Source organism: Anabrus simplex, chromosome 2 (assembly GCF_040414725.1).
Source record: "Anabrus simplex isolate iqAnaSimp1 chromosome 2, ASM4041472v1, whole genome shotgun sequence".
Taxonomy (NCBI): Eukaryota; Metazoa; Arthropoda; class Insecta; order Orthoptera; family Tettigoniidae; genus Anabrus; species Anabrus simplex.
In genome coordinates, this window is record NC_090266.1 from 672,152,962 (window position 1) to 672,172,083 (window position 19,122).

General features: G+C 39.1%; 2 protein-coding genes across 2 annotated transcripts in view; one reads left to right on the forward strand and one right to left on the reverse strand.

The window, feature by feature from the left end:
* Positions 1-19,122, forward strand: part of Ipo9 (Importin 9) — an 839,375-nt gene that overhangs the window by 725,929 nt on the left and 94,324 nt on the right. The gene's annotated exons all lie outside the window — the stretch shown is intronic.
* Zyx (lipoma-preferred partner zyxin) overlaps positions 1-19,122 on the reverse strand; it is a 242,056-nt gene that overhangs the window by 8,658 nt on the left and 214,276 nt on the right. The window contains exon 9 of the mRNA XM_067141232.2: positions 1,761-1,881. Within this exon, the coding sequence (XP_066997333.1) occupies positions 1,761-1,881 (121 nt within the window). The remainder of the gene's footprint in view (positions 1-1,760; positions 1,882-19,122) is intronic.

Genomic DNA, 19,122 nt, shown 5'->3' on the forward strand with positions numbered 1-19,122 from the left:
TGGTGGAAGATTGTTGAAGAGGCCAAGGTTTACAATGAACTCTAGAGCCATAGAAAAAGAAGATGAGCAATTTCCACCATAGTACTCTACTGTTTTATTATTAATATAATTGTAATTATTTAATTGTGGGCTATTTCAGTACATTGTTTTATTACAATTCCAACCGAATGAATAATTTCTCCATGTTGTCATATTTTTTAAAAAGTTTTCTGTTCTATATTTTCATTCTCTCTAAGCAGAGCTAAATGTATTTAATGGCAATGTATTGTGATTTATTTTGTAATTACTGGAAATGTGTTAATTTTCCTTCATTGTGCAATGTGTAACTATGTATACGGTATATTGTATTTTTTAGTGCCCTTTAAAAAAGACATTATGCACCTTTTGAGCGTATTCCTACCCCACTGTTAGCAGCCCTGAAGATGGTTTTCTGTGGTTTCCCATTTTCACACCAGGCAAATGCTGGGGTTGTACCTTAATTAAGGCTACGGCCGCTTCCTTCCCAATCCTAGGCCTTTAATGTCGCATCGTCGCCATAAGACCTATCTGAGTTGGTGCGACGTAAAGCAAATAGCAAAAAAAATTAAAGAAAAAAAAAGAAAACTGTGGAATGGTCTTCATTCCTGAAGCCTGTGTACTTGCTTCATCACCACACCCAATTGTTTTGATCGCTTAAAATATTGCAGATGCGGTGTTCAAGTGGATTCAAATATGGCGGTGCAACAACCACTCTGCAGTCTTCTTTCTAGCTTGTTGGTTTATTGTGAATTGAGAACTTGACAGGCTGTTTTCTCTTTCAGGTAATTTATAAATGTATTTAAAGTGCACTAAATCAGAATATGCAAAACACATTTTGAGCACTGTAAGTGCACTAAAGTGAATGGAGAATATATTGAACATGAAATCACATTGCCCATGGAAAAGATTTATAAATGTCAAGGAAGCTGGCCTCTGTTTTTGCTGAGGAGCCTTCATATTTTAACAGATGAAATTTATAAGCTGGTCCTTAGAGATGTCACTCTTTGTGGGTGGCTTCTTGAGAAGAAAAGGTTTCATTTTCAAAGGCTGTGAATAATTTTGATCAACAGCTTCAACAGCTTGAACAATGAGATCGATGTGATCGGCAACTTAGAATACCTTTCGAACACATTCAACTTTTTCAAAATTACTCTGTACTCAGATCTTTTATACAACTGAGAATCAAAATTTCTGTGGGAAATACGGATTAATTTAATAAAAATGTGTTTAAAAACATTTACTTCATCAAATACTAAATTTTCCCAAAATGTGGAGAAAAAAGGGCTTTATCACTGATCAAATTCAAGATTTGCTCATAATTTAACATACAGCAAAATAAATGTCCATAAAGCAGACCTTGAAACAAATTCTCATGGTAAATGGGAATACAATAATAAGACTTATGCTACAAAACAGATATAATAAATAATTCAGGGATCAAAGTTTGAAGTCATGATAAAGACTGGGGGCCAGAAACAAATAGTAAGTGCACTGAAGTGAATGGAGAATATCTTGAAAATGAGAATATGTTGCTGGTGGTGAAAATTTATAAATGACAACTACATTATTATGAAAGTTGAATGGGACTAATAAAATACTTCATGTATTATTCAAATATGTGAACCTGTCTAAGTCTACATATTACAAGTTTTTGACCAGCACAATACACATGGTCATGATAAAATGGTTTAACACAAACAAAAATTGTTTAAAAAACACACACAGAGAGAGAGAGTACTTACTTCACATTTGTAACAAGAGATGTGAAAACTTCGATCCAATGCCACAACCCTAACCGTTTCATCCTGCCCAGGTTCGGGCATTATGGGCAGCTTGCAAACACAGCACCGTGGAGCAAATTTCCTGATAACAAAAGTATCAGTAGATGGATAACTTTTATAAGAAATAAACAGTATACAAAATGACACAGTCAAATACACACAGTAGTGACAAAATACAAAGGCTATATAATGAGAGATGATTTAGTTTTATCTCCATGCAACTTGCATTTCAAGGTTACCATTGAGCATTTATGCCTCTTTAAGCACAGGCCACGGATATATACACTGAGTGGACAAAAGTCGTGGGAAGGGTTGTCCCAATAGTAAATGTGCCGTCTATGACCCCTGAGCATTTCAACTAGCTGCTGCATAGCTGAGCAGTCTGACACAGGCATCAGTGTCGTGAAGATGGCAATACATCGCGAGTTAACCGGCTTTGAACGTGGGATGATAATCGGCGCACGGGTCATAACACTGCGCAGATTACACGTGAATTTGGGTTTCTGAGGTCAACAGTGTTGAGGGTGGACTTCAATATCGCAGAGAGAATGGTATCACCCACGTAACCGGGGCACGAGAAGACCACAGGTGTTTAACGAACATATATCACGTTGCCTCCGCAGAACCATTACTGGGCGCTTGAAGGGCTACTGTGAGTCAGATCACCACGCAGTTCAATATTGTGAGTCAGGAACCCACTTCTACGAGGGCTGTAAGGAGGCAACTGCACCGCATGGGCTTCAACAGCTGGCGACCAACTCGTGTCCCTTTGCTGACACCTAGACACAGAGCTCAACAAAGTGCATGGGCCCGTGAACTTCGACAACGGACCATGGAACAGTGGCGGCATGTGGTATGGTCTGGTGAATCCCAGTTCCAGTTGTATCGAGCTGATGGGCGCGTGAGAGTGTGGTGTATGCCGCATGAAGCTATGGATCCTGTGTGTCAACAAGGTTGTGTCTTGGCGGGAGGTGGCGCAGTTCTGGTCTGGGCAGTGTTCTTATGGTGACAATCAGGCCCCATTGTCCAGCGGCAGGGAGCGCTGACAGGTGCACGTTATGTGGACATTCTTTCACACCATCTGCATCCCTTTCTGGCCCTAGAGTACCCTGATGGAGATGCCATTTTCAACAGAACAATGCGCCGTGTCACCGCTCTGTGGTGGCACGCAGGTGGTTGGAGAAGCACTCCAGTGAAGTTATGACCATGGAATGGCCCTCCAGATTCCCTGATCTTAATCCAATCGAGCATTTATGGGATGCTGTCAATGCTGGTGTACGCTCCATGAACCCCGCACCAACTACACAAAACCAATTGTGTGTAGCAGTGCAAGATGTGTAGGTCCAGGTCCCATCAGAACGATTCAAACACCTTGTAGAGTCAATGCCTAGCCGTATTGCTGCTGTTTTGAGGGCTCGCGGAGGAGAAACTCGTTATTAACATCACATTCAAGTCTTCCCAGGACTTTTTTTTTTGCTAGTGGCTTTTCGTCGCACCGACACAGGTCTTATGGCAACGATGGGATAGGAAAGGCCTAGGAGTTGGAAGGAAGCAGCCGTGGCCTTAATTAAGGTACAGCCCCAGCATTTGCCTGGTGTGAAGATGGGAAACCACAGAAAACCATCTTAAGGGCTGCTAATAGTGGGATTCAAACCCACTATCTCCCAGATGCAAGCTCACAGCCGCGCGTCACTAACCGCATGGCCAACTCGCCCGGTCCGTGAAACTGTCCGCTATTGAGTGTTGTATATAGTGTCATTTGCAACTGTGTATAATTGTGTGTTGGGACGTACAGTGTAAATAAAGTAATTTGTATAAGGAAGTGAACGTGTTCTCGTGTGATATTTATTTACATAAAATAAAATCGCAACGTAGAACGATAACCTGGGTGTTGTGGGCGAATATACTCTGGAAGAAACCACTCACCAGGTCTACGCCGTAACGTGTACATCCATCATTTGCATACAGACAGAACTTACGCTCATCACTGAAGACAACAGAGCGCCATTCCTCTCTCCAGTCGACTCTTCCATGACACCTGAGTAGCCGTGCTTGGCGGGGTCGTGGTATCATTGGTAGCCTGGCCAGAGGAACACGTGATTGTAGTCCTGCTGCAAGCAGACTGTTCCCAATGGTCCTTGGTGACATAGCAGGTGCAACATGTGATCAGGTTTTGTTCCTTGAAGATGTTTGATCGGTCACTGCTGCTCGCACAATGCATCAATCTTGACATGTGTCTGTACTATGCAGACGTCCGGAGCCTGTCTATGGGTGTGGGAATGTTCCACAGACCACTGCTATAAGCAGTGACACACCATATATACACTGTGCCCAAGATGTGCAGCAATCCGTCGATATATCCATCCAGCTTCCCGAAGGCCTACAATGCAACCCTGTTCAAATGGCTGCTGTTGAGGAGTATGTACTCATCGGCAGGGCATGGTTGTACCCTACAATTAATGTTGCAAACACTGTTCACCTCTAACCTCAGCACAGTTACAGCCTGGAGAGTCAAAACAGTGCACACTGACCGGCCTCCTAAGCGCCATCTGATCACCGATGTCTGTGACAAATGAATCACCATCATAACAACCCCTCAGTATGCACGTATTATACCTGGTGCCACTGAACACAGTACTTGAGGATGTTGCATGTTGTTTTTCCAGCAGCGTAGTTAGCGTGTTAAAAGTAGTGTTTTCGACAGTCTGAAAAGCTTTAAGGTTACATTAACTGAGTTGACATTAAATAGTATGGATTCTTCTGAAGGAATCTCTCTATAGTCACTGTTGTTTAATCTCAAACCACTCAATATTTGCTTCTCATTTTTTTGGCTAGTAGTTTGATGTTGCACTAACACGTACATATTTTCAGCAATAGTCAGATGGGAAGGGTATTATTCATGGCCTTACTTAAAGCACAGCATTTAACTGGTGTAAAAATGGGAAACAATCGGAAACGATCTTCAGGGCTACTGACAGTGGGATTTGAACCCACCGTCTCGTGGAAGCAAGCTTCCAGTAATGTGACCCATATTGCACAGCCAAATGGCTCTGTGGTTTCTCATCTCTTTAGGGAATGTGGCTTAATGTGCAGTACTAGGAAGGGAAATGTGTTAAGTTTGTTGAGCAAAATACATTGTAGTACATTTTAGATTTACAAGGACATTATAATGCATTTCTGAATTAGCTGAAAGGAACATAAGGAATAGTTTTTACAGTAGAATTCTGAAAATGAATTTATCTATCTACAGGTGGACCGATGACCTAAATGCTGGCCCCTTTAAACAACAAGCAATATCCTCCACTCCAGGTTACAGAACCTTTCATTACTACAATATGTAATAATATCCAATCCATAGCATCATAGGAATTTAATATTTTTAACAGTGAACACTTTAAAGCTAGAATGTGAAAGGAAAATGATAAGTTCTCTACAAATTAATTAATGAATTTTTTGCTAATCCTTCACTCTTGTTTTCCTCGTTTTTTGTTTAACAAAAGATAGTCAGCATTGTTACAGATGTACTGCAGCTTGTTGGCTTACTGTACTACCCTGTTTGGAATTAGCATCAGTCCATTCCAAGAATATAAATTCCCAGTAATGAGTCAGTATTAATTTCTTTGGTTCAGTGATTTCATTCTCATATATTATTTACCTCTCGCAGGCTATAGACTTCCATGTACAGATAATATGATGAGTTCTTTTCTAACTCCTTTCTACATAACCTGCATTCTAGGTTGTTCTTCAAAATTCCCATTTATTTTAATGCTCAAAGGTACATGCCTGGTGAGCAGTGATATTAAGAATCTTAAGAGAGTTTTACTACACCGAAGAAGTGTTTCAGTTATTTTCTTACAGAGTTCTTTAATAAATAGTTTTCCATATTTGATACTTGTTGTTTTCCACCTATTAATGTGCTCATTCCTGGACCAACTCGTGATGACTTCCCGAACGGAATGCTTAGGTATTCGAAGGGCTGGTTCTGGTCCCATTAAGCACAATGCTAATCCTTGCCTAGCAAGTCTGGCAGCTTCTTCATTTCTCTCAATGTCTCTGTGACCTGGTACTCACAAAAGACCGACATCATTGTGTTCTCCAAGGTTCAACAGTGCCTTGGTGTTCAATAAAGCCCTAAGTGATGCTTGGCTGTCTGAATAGCTTTTTGCTTTTAAAATCTTTTTTTATGCTTCTGTAAGCACATTGTAGGACTGCATGTATTTCAGTCTGGAATACTGTGGCATATTTTCTGCAAGCCTGTTCCCAAGTGTGTTTTTGATCAGTCTATAAACAAGCTCAAGAAACTCTCAGGGTAAATAGGCTCTTTATTCCTGTAGATCAGGCCAAGGATGATGACTAATTTTCTTATTAAAATTATAATTTACCTTTAACAATTGGCTTTATGTCGCACCGACACAGATAGGTCTTATGGTGGCGATGGGACAGGAAAAGGCTAGGAGTGGAAAGGAAGTAGCTGTGGCCTTAATTAAGGTACAGCCTTAAGGTACAGGGCATGTGAAAATGGGAAACTACAGAAGAAAGCTGCCAACAGTGGGGTTCAAAACCACTATCTCCCGGATGCAAGCTCACAGCTGCACGCCCCTAACCACACGGCCAACTCGCCTAGTAACATTATATTTTACAGGTGTGTAGTCAGATTGCATATTTAATATGAGATTGCCTAAAACTTTGACACTGAATTTGAAGTGTTCAATTTTAAGCTTTGCTGCATTCTAAGGAGTGCTACCCTGACCTCCTCCTCAATTAGAATATTTTTTCCATAATGAAGGGTAAAGAATGGCTAAGGAATGCAGGTATAGGGGTTGTTGGTGTGAACAGAAGTGTGAGGGAAGCATTTGAGAGTTTGAGGGAAATAATTATGATTCTCACAAAGGAAAGTAGGTCTCCCTAAAATTATGTACAGGATATGGTAGGTGTACAAAACAGAAATGTTGAGGATAGGAAAAGAGATATGGAACAGGATCATAGGAAGGAGAAAAGGAGGTTCTGCAGCCATCAGGAAAGATACGAGGGACTACGAGTGAAGGGCATGTGAATTAAGTCATTTAATTAAAAAAATATTTACCACATAATATAATAGGAGTTGAATCATGTCTGAGAAGTGGTATTATAGATGCGGAAATTTTCAAGAACGCGCAGCCTACTGCAGTCTAATACATCGAGCATTTAAAATACCCCTCACACACAAAGACCTCAACAAAGAATTGAATCGTGCAGTCGAGTAAGGAACTAAGTCAGATTTTGCTACTTTTCAGGAGAGCAAAAAAACTGATTTTCTTCAACACGCTTCAATGAATAGTTCCCATTATTTTATATAATATTTAGATCAGTGATAGATATGTAACGGAGGTAACAGGAAAATGTTCAAGAAAAATTTATAAATTTTATGACCGTTTGAACTTTTTTGACTTAGTTCCTTTCTCCAAAAACACCGAAAAAAATTGGGGGTTGGGAATAAATCTCTCATACGAACTATACCAACCTTTGTTACATATTAAACATAGCATAATGCAATACATAAGCACTGTTTACAGTTTATCCAACAGAAAAAAAACAGGGAAACAAATACAAATGACCTTGAAGCGCCAAATAACTGCAATATTACAACCGAGACTACTAACCTAAGGGGAATTCATTGGCTGCGAAATAATGTCCAAATAAAATGCCAAAGCATCCTCATTCGCAACATATTTCAACAGTTTACGCAAGTCCTTAATCTTCTCAGCTTTTCTTGGAACCCCACCCTCTGGATATGCTGCCTGCCATTGGTTGCAAGGAAAATGTGCAAAAGTTTGTTTCACAATGCTGTTTATGAAGGGAAGTGCTACAAGAACTCCTGGTTTCTCTGACCTATATCTGTATTCTTTAAACGAAGAAGGAGAAAATGCAATCTTTCCAGCACGAGGAGTATTCTTTGTCAATATTTCAGCTGATACAGTCACTTTTTAAAAAAAACTCGGGCCACCACTTGTCAAAATTAAATACTGCACTTGAGTCTACTAACTTAACTGTAACATTTGCTTTTCTGTTTACAATAATTGTCATATACTCTTTGATAGTATAAACTCTGTCCACTTTTTAAATGTTTTTCTTAAATACCCCAAAGTCCCTGTCGCATGGTAGGAATGAATGACCCCTCTCGGGAAAGTACTGTCTAATCTCCTTACATCGATTTGAAGCTGCCAGGCCTAGCATTAGTCTTATGACTGTATGGTTCTTATTTTGGCCTGGAGAACCATCAGAGAAAACTTATAACTGATCAACATTTTCTGACACAAATTCGTCTATATAATCTTTCTGGAAAGAAGCAACTTCATTCGCACCCTTCTTTCCTTGGCATGATACATATACACAACACACTTGTCCGTTGCAAGATCATGAATACAAAACACATTCACCCACAACTGTCTCATGTAAAACACTTCTTGCAGCGGTATGTGTGGGAGGGGCAGATTTTGCATAAAGTCAAAGGCAAGGGCTGTCACTTTGTCATTTGTTCTGCACAGTGTTGCAACTTCTTTCAATGACCTGTAGAATTTCCTGCTTCTTCTTTTACGAACATCATATTCAGCCTGAGCTACACGCTTTGCTGATTCAAAAATATGTGGATTCCCAAGTTTAGCTGTGAACTCCTCACACTTACTGCAGACATCGATCTGTGGTCGTCCGAACCGGTAGTTATAATTCTCAACAAAATAAGTTCTGTAGAAGCTGTACTTGACTCCACACTCTGGGTATTTTGTGACAAACATGTTGTGCATTTCTTTAATAGTTAAGCGGGCATCTAAGTAATGCAGTTCTTTCCCTCCGTTATGAGTCCATTTCAGAGGGAATGATTGAATATGATCGGATATCAGTTTAGTGTTGTACCAACGCCGTAAATTGAAATATCCCCTGTTATACTTACATCGCATGCAACATGCGGCCAAGAATGGAACTAAGTCATGAATTGCAAGTGGTCAAGAAACGCACTAAGTGAGTTTCTTCAGAATATGCCTGATGTCCATCCACTGTTTCTCCCACAAGGAGAAGGCTGACTTATTTCTTTCATTCACCAAACGATAGGGCTTGGTTATATCAGGTAAATGAGGCAATAAAATGAAAAGGGTCGATTTTGACTTAGTTCCTTACTCCACTGCACGATTCAATTACAGTACATACGGAACATGGCCAAGTTTAATGGGTTTAACATTGAAATGGTCAATAAAACAATAAGAAAAATTAGAAACAGACAAACTTTGAAGTTAATTCTGGAAAAAAAAAAAAAAAAAAAAAGTGCAAATTTGCCACTTACACTTACAGCAATCCCAATATATGCCAAATTTCTAACCTGTTTAAGAAACACGACTTCAAAATTCCTTTTAAAACACTAAATACCAATTAAGGCATATTCCTAAATCACAACGGCGTCAATTCCAACAAAGACCAATACTCAGGATCCGGGATTTATGAACACACCTTTGTTCAATGCCTTGTTTCATACATCGGGCAAACAAGAAGTTTTTCAACAAGATACTTAGAACATTTTAATGCAAACTAACACCATAAATTTTTGGCAATGAGCATCCATATGAATGAAACAGGACATTCTTACACAATCCAGGACATGCTTACACAACCATAGAACAAGATTTAACCGTATTTAAGAGAATGAAAAATGGCAGATTGATGAACGAGTTCGAAAACATTTACATTTTCGTAGACCAGTTTTTCAATCAAAATTATAATTTAAATGATATCACAGAGGCTAAAAATCCTCTTTACAACCAGATCCCATGTTTATTTAAAATATTAAAAGTAAAAGAAAACATGTTCCAAAACGTCAACAAATCTCCAAATGGAAAAGTTCTGCCCACAGACATAGCCCCTTCTCCGACAACAGCCAATACCCCTTCCACCCACCACTCCCCAACACACACAGATGCAACACAAGGTGCACAGCATTAGCCGCTGCCAGTCGGACAGGAAGCACCACAGGAGCAAGTCAGCTGCAAGAGAAGCGACGGGGTGAGTAAGGTTCCGTTTAGTACCCCCATTTTATACTTTGTTTTTATAAACTTCACAACTAAGACACTTTTCTCATTACAGACTCTCAATGCAACACCCTCAACCCTTTAATGAGCAAGAAGGTCCTCCAACAACAACAACAACAACAACAACAACAACAACAACAACAACAACAACAACAACAACAGAAAGAACAATCTTGGGAAGTACCCCCCACTTCCGACTCACATAACAGCAGGCAGCCCTGTTTTACTTAATTTTAATCACCACAGTGCAACGAAGAAGAAGAATTGTCAGACAACTGAGCACATCAACAACATCCCATGAAACCACAACTGACTTTTTATCTGAAAGAAGGAACATTACAAAAAAAGTGATCAAGTCAGTGAAGTTTTCATAGGTTGCACACACGTTGGACATTATAGACTGAGCAATTAATGCCAGCCCAATGTCCGCATAAGTAACATTGGATTGAAGTAGTATATAGTAAAAAAATAAAAATTAAGTGTAACAATCACATCAAGGATGTTTTTATAAGACCTATAGTATGTGTAAGCATAACTTTTTAGACAGAGCAGTTCATGTTACCGTAACTATTTTAAGCATTTTATCATAAGCAAAGCCTGGGATCCTTAGCAAACTTAACAATTTTGATCTTAGATATTAGGAACAGCGACTGAAGATACCTAAAAATAGGCAAAACATGTCCTGCTTAAGACTTAGTAATGATGTAACATTATTTATGTAAATCAACCAAAAACATATACTGTAATGTATTGAAAAGGTGGACGACCCTCCAGATGCGCTCTTTCAGAAAGGTAAGTGGTATGTTCTGAGCTGTCAGTGGAAAGATGGCGTGGAATGACATTAATAGACAAATAATTTTGAGTGGTGTTTTTAAAAGTAGGAAGGATCAAAATATGAAGATAAAGTTGGAATTCAAGAGAACAAATTGGGGCAAATATTTGTTTAGAAGTAGGGGAGTTAGGGATTAGAATAATTTACCAAAGAGATGTTCAATAAATTTCCAAATGCTTTGTAATCTTCTATATAAATAAAATTGTAGGGGGTCCGCTGTCTGTAATTTCTTTTGTTTTGCCAATTTTTCAGATATTTATCCGTTTTAGGTCAACTCAAGACCGAATCGGTGGTTTTTACGTTTCGTGTCTGTTTGTTTGTCTGTTTGTTAGTCTGTCTGTTTGTTTGTCTGTTCCACCATCACGTCGAAACGGCTGGATAGATCTCAACCAAACTTCATATTTAGAGTAAACTCATCCCGGGGATGGTTTCGATATGCATATCATTTTAAAATCTTTCAATACTCGGGGGGTTTATAGGAAAACCAGAATGGTTTTTCCACCATCACGTTGAAACGGCTGGATAGATCTCAACTAAACTTCATATCTAGAGTATACTCATCTCGGGGAAGGTTTCGATATGCATATTATTTTAAAATCTTTGAATAGACCGGGGGTTTATAGGAAAACCAGAATGGTTTTTCCACCATCACTTCGAAACGGCTGGATAGATCTCAATCAAACTTCATATTTAGAGTATACTCATCCCGGGGAAGGTTTCGATATGCATATCATTTTAAAATCTTTCAATAGACGGGGGTTTATAGGAAAACCTGAATGGTTTTTCCACCATCACTTCGAAACGGCTGAATAGATCTCAACCAAACTTCATATTTAGAGAATACTCATCTTGGGGAAGGTTTCTATATGCATATTATTTTACAATCGTCGAATAGACGGGTGGTTTATAGGAAAACCAGAATGGGTTTCCTCCATTTTCTCTTATACTATTGATTTTCTGTAAACTTCGTTTACCGTACGTGAAACGTCTCTTCATTATAAACAACTTTCGTTATGTTCATAATTTACCTTACTCTTCACATGACGGAGAAATTTACAATTTTCCGCTGGTATCATGCTCTGCATTGAGTGACCGACAGACCGACAACGAAACTACAGGTTACCATGGCAACGTCTCTGACTGCATGCCAGCAGGGAAGTAACGTATTGCCATTTTCCTCATCATGCTTTTAAATTCGTGGTTGTTCCTTGGGTAGAAGGCAAGAGAGGCGTCAATCGGCCTATCTGCGGGATATTGGCGGAATATCGTTGGATATTATAACCGCCCTCGAATAGATTAAGTAATAACACCATTAGTCATCTTCTTATTATTTGTTTACCTAAGAATCACTGACCTAAATTTCTCCTCTGTTACCGCTTTATTATATCCATTACTCACACTAGCATAATTTATTGAGGGGCATTTGATTTTCCAATACATTCACTTGGCATTTACATATTTGTCGTTATCCGGCTGTCCGCAGTTATAATCCATTTTCTATTACTTTCAACTTTCTTAACTGTATTATTTCTTCCTTAATTACGCCGTATGTACGCGAGTGCTACAAACTACTGGATGTATTTCCACCAAGACTCATATTTAGAATACACCTGTCCTTGATAGGTTTTGGGCAAATATTGTTTCTAAATCCCTGAACTGACTGGGGGTTTATACGAAACCGAAACAGTGATTTTGCACTTCCACAAAATATACACAACCAAACTTAATGGAAATCTACCTACCTTGGTAGATAATAATTTCTAAACCTTTTTTCTCATGTGCATCATTTCGATACGAGGATTAATAAGGGAGATATCATTAACGGACCGTTTTTCTGTACAAGTCCCATCGGACTTAACTCCCGAGCGGGTGCGTGTAAAGCGTACTCCTTACAATTTGAAAACTACTGAAGACATTCGAACCAAAATTTATATTTAGCATCCACCTGTCCAAAGGTAGGTTTTAAACGTAAATAACATTTCATGTTCCGGAATGGACTGGCGGTTTATAGGGAACCGAAATGGTGATTTTACTCTTCCACAACATATACAGAACAAGACCAACCTGACTGGAAATCGACCAAACGTGATGGAATTCCACCTCTAAACCTTTTTTTCATGTGCATTCTTTCGTCAGGAGGATTACTAAGGGAGATATCAGTCTAGCTTAAGCCAGTGAGGAGGACGGACGTGTCGTGTGGCGTGCGCCTGCTGAGTGGAGTGGATTAAGAGTGAGGAAGCGGTAAGGTCAAGCGGTCGGCAAGGAGATAGATACGATGAATTGGGTAGACGTAGAGGTTATGAGGAAAGTAGTAAGAGAAGTAATACAGGAGGTATGTCCGTTTGAACAATTAAAGAAAATGCTTCAAGAACAAGGCCAGGAGCAAGAAAAGACGAGACAGTGGATCCAGGATTATATGAAGAATACGAAGGCGATGATAGAAGGCAGCGAGAAAGAACTGGTGTCACTAAGAGAGAAAATAAAAAATATGGATGAAGAGATGGTAAACCTGAAGAAAGAAATCGAATTCTGCAGACAGGAGCGCAAGAAGAAATCCATATTTATTTATGGGGTGGAGGAAGACAAGGCAGAATCTAAAGTGGACATTATTTACAAAGTGGTAGATGTTATACAAAAAAAAAATGAAAATAAATTTCAGTGAGGTAGATATAGACAATGTGGAGAGAGTTGGCAAGGTGGGAGGGCACAGGCCCATAAAAGTGTCGCTGCTATCTTCATTGATGGCAGACATAGTGATAAGGAACGCTGGTAATCTACAGTGTGAGAACATTAGAATTAAGAGAGATTTCGGAAGAGAAGAGAGTAGAAATTTTAAAATTCTTAAGAAACATCTTGTGAAAGCAAAAATTCAGGGATTGAAAGCGTATATTAGTGGTCAGATACTCGTGGTGAGCGACAGGAATTGGACCCGAAAGTGGACAATATCGAAACTGAAATTAATGGATGAGAGTTTGAGGCAAGAAGAAACTAGCAGGGCTGACAGTTCGAGGCAAGAAGAAACTACCAGGGCTGATGTACATACTGTAAATGAAGGAACACTGAGTAGATGGGGTTCCTGGGAAGAGATCATGAAAAGAGCTGAAGAAAAAGTAAATGCAAGAAGGATGGAAGTAGTCAGGAATTTAATGGATGAATTAGTGTCGGAAGTCTGCGCGAGGGAAGAAAAAGAACCACAGGGTAATACAAGCGGACAGAATCGGAGCGAGAATAATGGTTTGAGGGAGGAAGCAGAAGTAAGAAGTGCCGTGATCAAAGGGAGAAGCTTGAGTTTGAAGGACCTATGGGACAAAAAAGGAAAAATGGAAGGAATAATTACGAGAAGTAAAAAGTCAAGTAACAGTAGTAAGTAACATAGTTTGCCTATGATGGAAGACAGAAGCGTAGTTATGGTGGTGTTTGTATGTGTGTATTTACTCAAGTAATGGTGCCTGTATGTGTAGTATAATTGTAATTGAAGTGATGGTGTCTTTAGGTAGAAGATGGATAGACCAAGTGTATGGTATTTATTCAAGTGATGGCATGACGGAGATCGTATTGGTGAGTGATCTATTAGTTAATGATAAGAGGTATATATGTAAGGATATGTGGTATGGAATTGAAGAGAATGATTGTGGAGTGCGATGGATGGATGATAAGAGAGGTAGTGAAGCTTAGAGGGTATTTATTCAAGTGAAGAATGAAAAGAGGTAGATATGTATTGATGTTTAGAAGTTGGATCAGAGTTTAGATGGATGGATGATAAGAGAGGTAGCGAAGTTTAGATGGTACTTACTCAAGTAATGATGTCTATATGTGTAGTGTAATTGTTACGAGTTTGGAGATATAAAGGAGGTTGGATGGTATCTACTGGAATTGAAGTGTTAAATATGAAAGGTGATGATAATAGATATATGATGGATGAATGATAAGAGAGGTAGCGAGGTGATAAGGTGTTTTTACGTGTACTGTAATTGTATGGCACTTATTCATATAATGGTGTCTTGAGATATAAGATGGATGGATTGTTGAGTTCGAAGAGCATTTTAATGGTTAAAGTAAAGAAGTGATGGTATCTGCATGTGTATGGTATGATGGATGAATGATAAGAGAGGTAGCGAGGTGATAAGGTGTTTTTAAGTGTACTGTAATTGTATGGTACTTATTCAAGTAATGAGACTTGAGATATAAGATGGATAGATTGTTGAATTCGATGGATGGATGAGAAGAGGGGTAGCGAAGTCTAGATGGTATTTATTCAAGTAAAGATGTCTTAATGTGTATTATAATTGTAAAGTGAATGAGGACTGGAATTGAAGTGTTAAGTATGACGATGATGGATGAATGTTAAGAGAGGTAGCGAAGTTTAAATGGTATTGGTAAGTGATTTATTAGTTAATGGTAAATCGGCAAGCAAAGTTGGTTTTAGATGATTATTTAATTAGATTAAGCATGGTTGAATAAGATGAGCAGGAATAGATAGGTAGTGCAGTGATAAAGTTGCAACATGAGTAGAATACGTATTAGCAGAATGTGAGTGCAACGGAAGTATGGAATCAGCAACCACGAGGGAGTCAAGTAGAGGAAATGTAGTAGGAATGGAATGTGCTAAGGTTAGCGTGTATGGGGTCTGTGACATTCATAATACCGCTGAAGCATGGAATCAGCAACCCTGAGAGAGACAAGTAGAGGAAATGTAGGAGGAATGGAATGTGCAAAGGTTTGTGTGTATGTTCAGCAGGGGCATGGTGGCGAATGGATGATAAGAAAGATAGCGAAGTTTAGTGGGTATTTATTCTAGTAAAGGTGTCTTTATAATAAGAGGTAGATATGTAATGATATGTGGCATGGAAATGAAGTGAATGATTGTTGAGTTCGATGGATGGATATTAAAAGAGATAGCGAAGTTTAGAGGGTATTTTTTTCAAGTGAAGGTGTATTTATGGATATTAGGAAAGATAGCGAAGTTTAGAGGGTATTTATTCAAGTGAAGGTGTATTTATGTGTATTGAGACAGTATTGGTTTTGATTTATTAGTTAATGATAAGAGGTACTAGGATAGAATTAGTATAGATTTAATGTTGTAATTAGTTATAGGCTTAATTCAGATGTAGGGGGTGCCCTAGCATGTGAGCTGGTCATCCGTCCATGTTAGAGGCAGCTTAGGATAGATTAGTATAGATTCAGAACTAGTATAGATTTAATGTTGTAATTAGTTATAGGCTTAATTTAGACGTAGGGGGTGCCCTAGCATGTGAGCTGGTCATCCGTCCATGTTAATGATAAGGGGTACTAGGATAGAATTAGTATAGATTTAATGTTGTAATTAGTTATAGGCTTAATTCAGATGTAGGGGGTGCCCTAGCATGTGAGCTGGTCATCCGTCCATGTTAGAGGCAGCTTAGGATAGATTAGTATAGATTTAGAACTAGTATAGATTTAATGTTGTAATTAGTTATAGGCTTAATTTAGACGTAGGGGGTGCCCTAGCATGTGAGCTGGTCATCCGTCCATGTTAGAGGCAGCTTAAGATAGATTAGTATAGATTTAATGTTGTAATTAGTTATAGGCTTAATTTAGAGATAGGGGGTGCCCTAGCATGTGAGCCGGTCATCCGTCCATGTTAGAGGCAGCTTAACAGATTTAGCTAGGGGTGGAACCTTGCATGGTTGTCCGGTATTCCGCCTATGTAGGGTCCACCAAGTTAGTAGTATGTAATTTGGCTTAGGCTGGACATTGTTATTTTTCTTTATAACGGATCAAATGGGTATTATTACTGTAGATCTAAAGAAAAATAATAAAATCTAAATAAAAAATAAATACTAAGGGAGATATCATGAATGGTCACTTTTGCAGGTTAAGTCCAGCGGACATAGCCCAAAAGGTGTTTTACATGGAGCAGATTCCTTACCTATATAAATCAAATCGTAACGACTGTGTGCCTCTACACTGACTATTTTGGCGAAATTTTCGTACAGCTTTCCGTTTAAGGGGTAATAATGACCATCTCCATAATTTTTGGTTTAGTTTCCTGAAAGTACTAATTTTTACCCGCCTCGCCCAAAATCCAAATTGCGCCATAATCTGCCAGAAGAAAAAGAAGATAATTGAAATTTGACAAAATTATACGTTTAAGCCTGTAATGAACGGAAAACTTCCTAGATCATTAAATTTTTCACTTTGAATCCCCGAAGAATATCGAAATACGCAGGCAATTTTAATGATGGTGCAGACCTTCGGAAATTCCTATCCTATAACGGATTGCACAATCTCCGTTCAATTTGGAATGATCTACAACCGTGGTCTTATGACTTTTTGCCGTATCTGTATCCCTTTTACGTTTGATTTTTCTCTTTAATCGATGTTAAGTCAATTTGGAATTTTCACATGCATAATTCATACTTTCAATTACTTATATGAAATACAGAATCATTAAACTCTTCACGAAAATTGGCCCACCCAGTAGCCATATGTGAGCCAAATGCTATGTATGTATCCGAAAAGTAATGTAATGTGAGATAATCTTACAAAACCTTTACCCTGTTCCACGTTTCTAATTCAATCTGACCCAAGAATAGATGACATATCATAGGACCAGCCATTTAGGCCACTAAATCCGGCGTGTCTTATGGTATAATCCTTTGTCGATATGACGTACGTTTAGTAGCAGTTAATCTGTAAATGAAGGTCTTCAATATTGTAAATACGCATATACTTTCGTATGTCGATCTATATATATTCACTGATGTCGATTTTTAGCGATCGAGAAAGGGTGGGTCTGCTATTGTAATAAGTACTCCCCACACCGACTTTGACTGGCAGTAGGAAAGGGTTCCTTCTCCAACTCCTGTGTAACTGTCATTAGTAAGGAAAGCCTACAATTATAATGAATAGTTCCCTTCTCGATTTGACTTGCAGAAGGCAAGTGAGCATGCAGTTTTGTTTAAAACTCCCCTACCCGATTGTGTTTGGCAGTAGGCAAGGGTGCCTATCATTATAAAGAAATGTCCTCATCTAAAATGTGACTGGCATTAGGCATAGTGGCCTGCTATTTTGATGGAAACTCACCAACTTGGTGCGACTGGCAGTAAGCTGGCTGGCAGTAGGAAAATGGGCCTGGCATTATAATGATAACTGCACAACTCAATTTCGAGTGATAGTAGGGTAATTGCCTGCCATTATAATAAAAACTCCTCAACTGAAATCTGTCTGGAAGTAGGAAGGGGGCTGCCGTATTAACGAAAACTCCTCAAATCGATTTTGTCCGCGTAGTAGGCAATGGGGCCTGCAATTATTACGTAATCATCCCAACTCGATTGTGAATGGCAGTAGGCAAGTGAGTCTGCCGCTATATCACAAATCCGTAACAAACACTTTACATTGGAAACAACGTACGGGGAACTCCCCATGCTCTTTCTCGGATAACGCTAAGAGACATGCAATTTTAAAACAATCTTATTTACTGCATGTACACTATTTACTTCGATAACCGAATACAATGTAGAATACCGTAGCGAAGCACGGGTACATTCGCTAGTCATTTAATAAAAGGCTAGGAACACAATGGATAAGGAACTTGCCACCTGGGCAACTGCACCAAATGCATATCAGTGTTGACTGATTGATTGATACCTTTCGGGGGCTCTTCTTGTTCACCACTAATGATCTTGCAAACATATAAGAGAGCTTGAATAAATTTTGTTTCAAGACTGCATGGAGTTTGTTAGAAACTCTGACCAATGAAAGGCACCTAGCTATCTCAAATTCAGAGAAAGGATTAGTGTTGTTTTAAGCAGATGAGGCACTTGGACATACCGTATTTCACAGAAAAAGGGTTGGAAATCCCAATTTTAAGGGAATTTTAAAGCCAACTTTAGCAGTTTAAATACATTCTATATGGGATGGAAATTGCCAATTATTTTACTTTAGTCTGAAAATTAATAATTGAATAATTATGGTTCATGGTGTGGGGTACTGTAGTCACGTCCTAAGTTCAGGAACCATGGGCAACGGCTGAGTGGCCTAGTAAGTGGTCCTGAGAGTCGGGATACCAGTTGCTATGGAATGGAAGTGGGCATCTCGGACATATTCTGAGTCATGGCCCTCCTTGTGCTCAGGCGGCTAGGACTATACAATTCACCGGTGGTCCATAATCCGTTAGAGCAGAGATCCTCACTTGGACTATGTGCAAGTAGGGTAGAATCCTGCTTCATGAATTTACCGAGCTCAGAACATTTTAAGCAAGCCTCGGACCTATGCGAGTAACGGAGTCCCACTCCCATTTGACAGGCGAGGGACTCCGTGGAAACAACTTGGCGAACGAAATGGAATTCGATGGGGAGCTATCAATATTAATGGGGCTTATGGAGGAATGAAAGTAGAACTGGCTGAGTCAGCAAAGAGGATGCATCTGGATGTGCTGGGAGTAAGTGATATTCGGGTA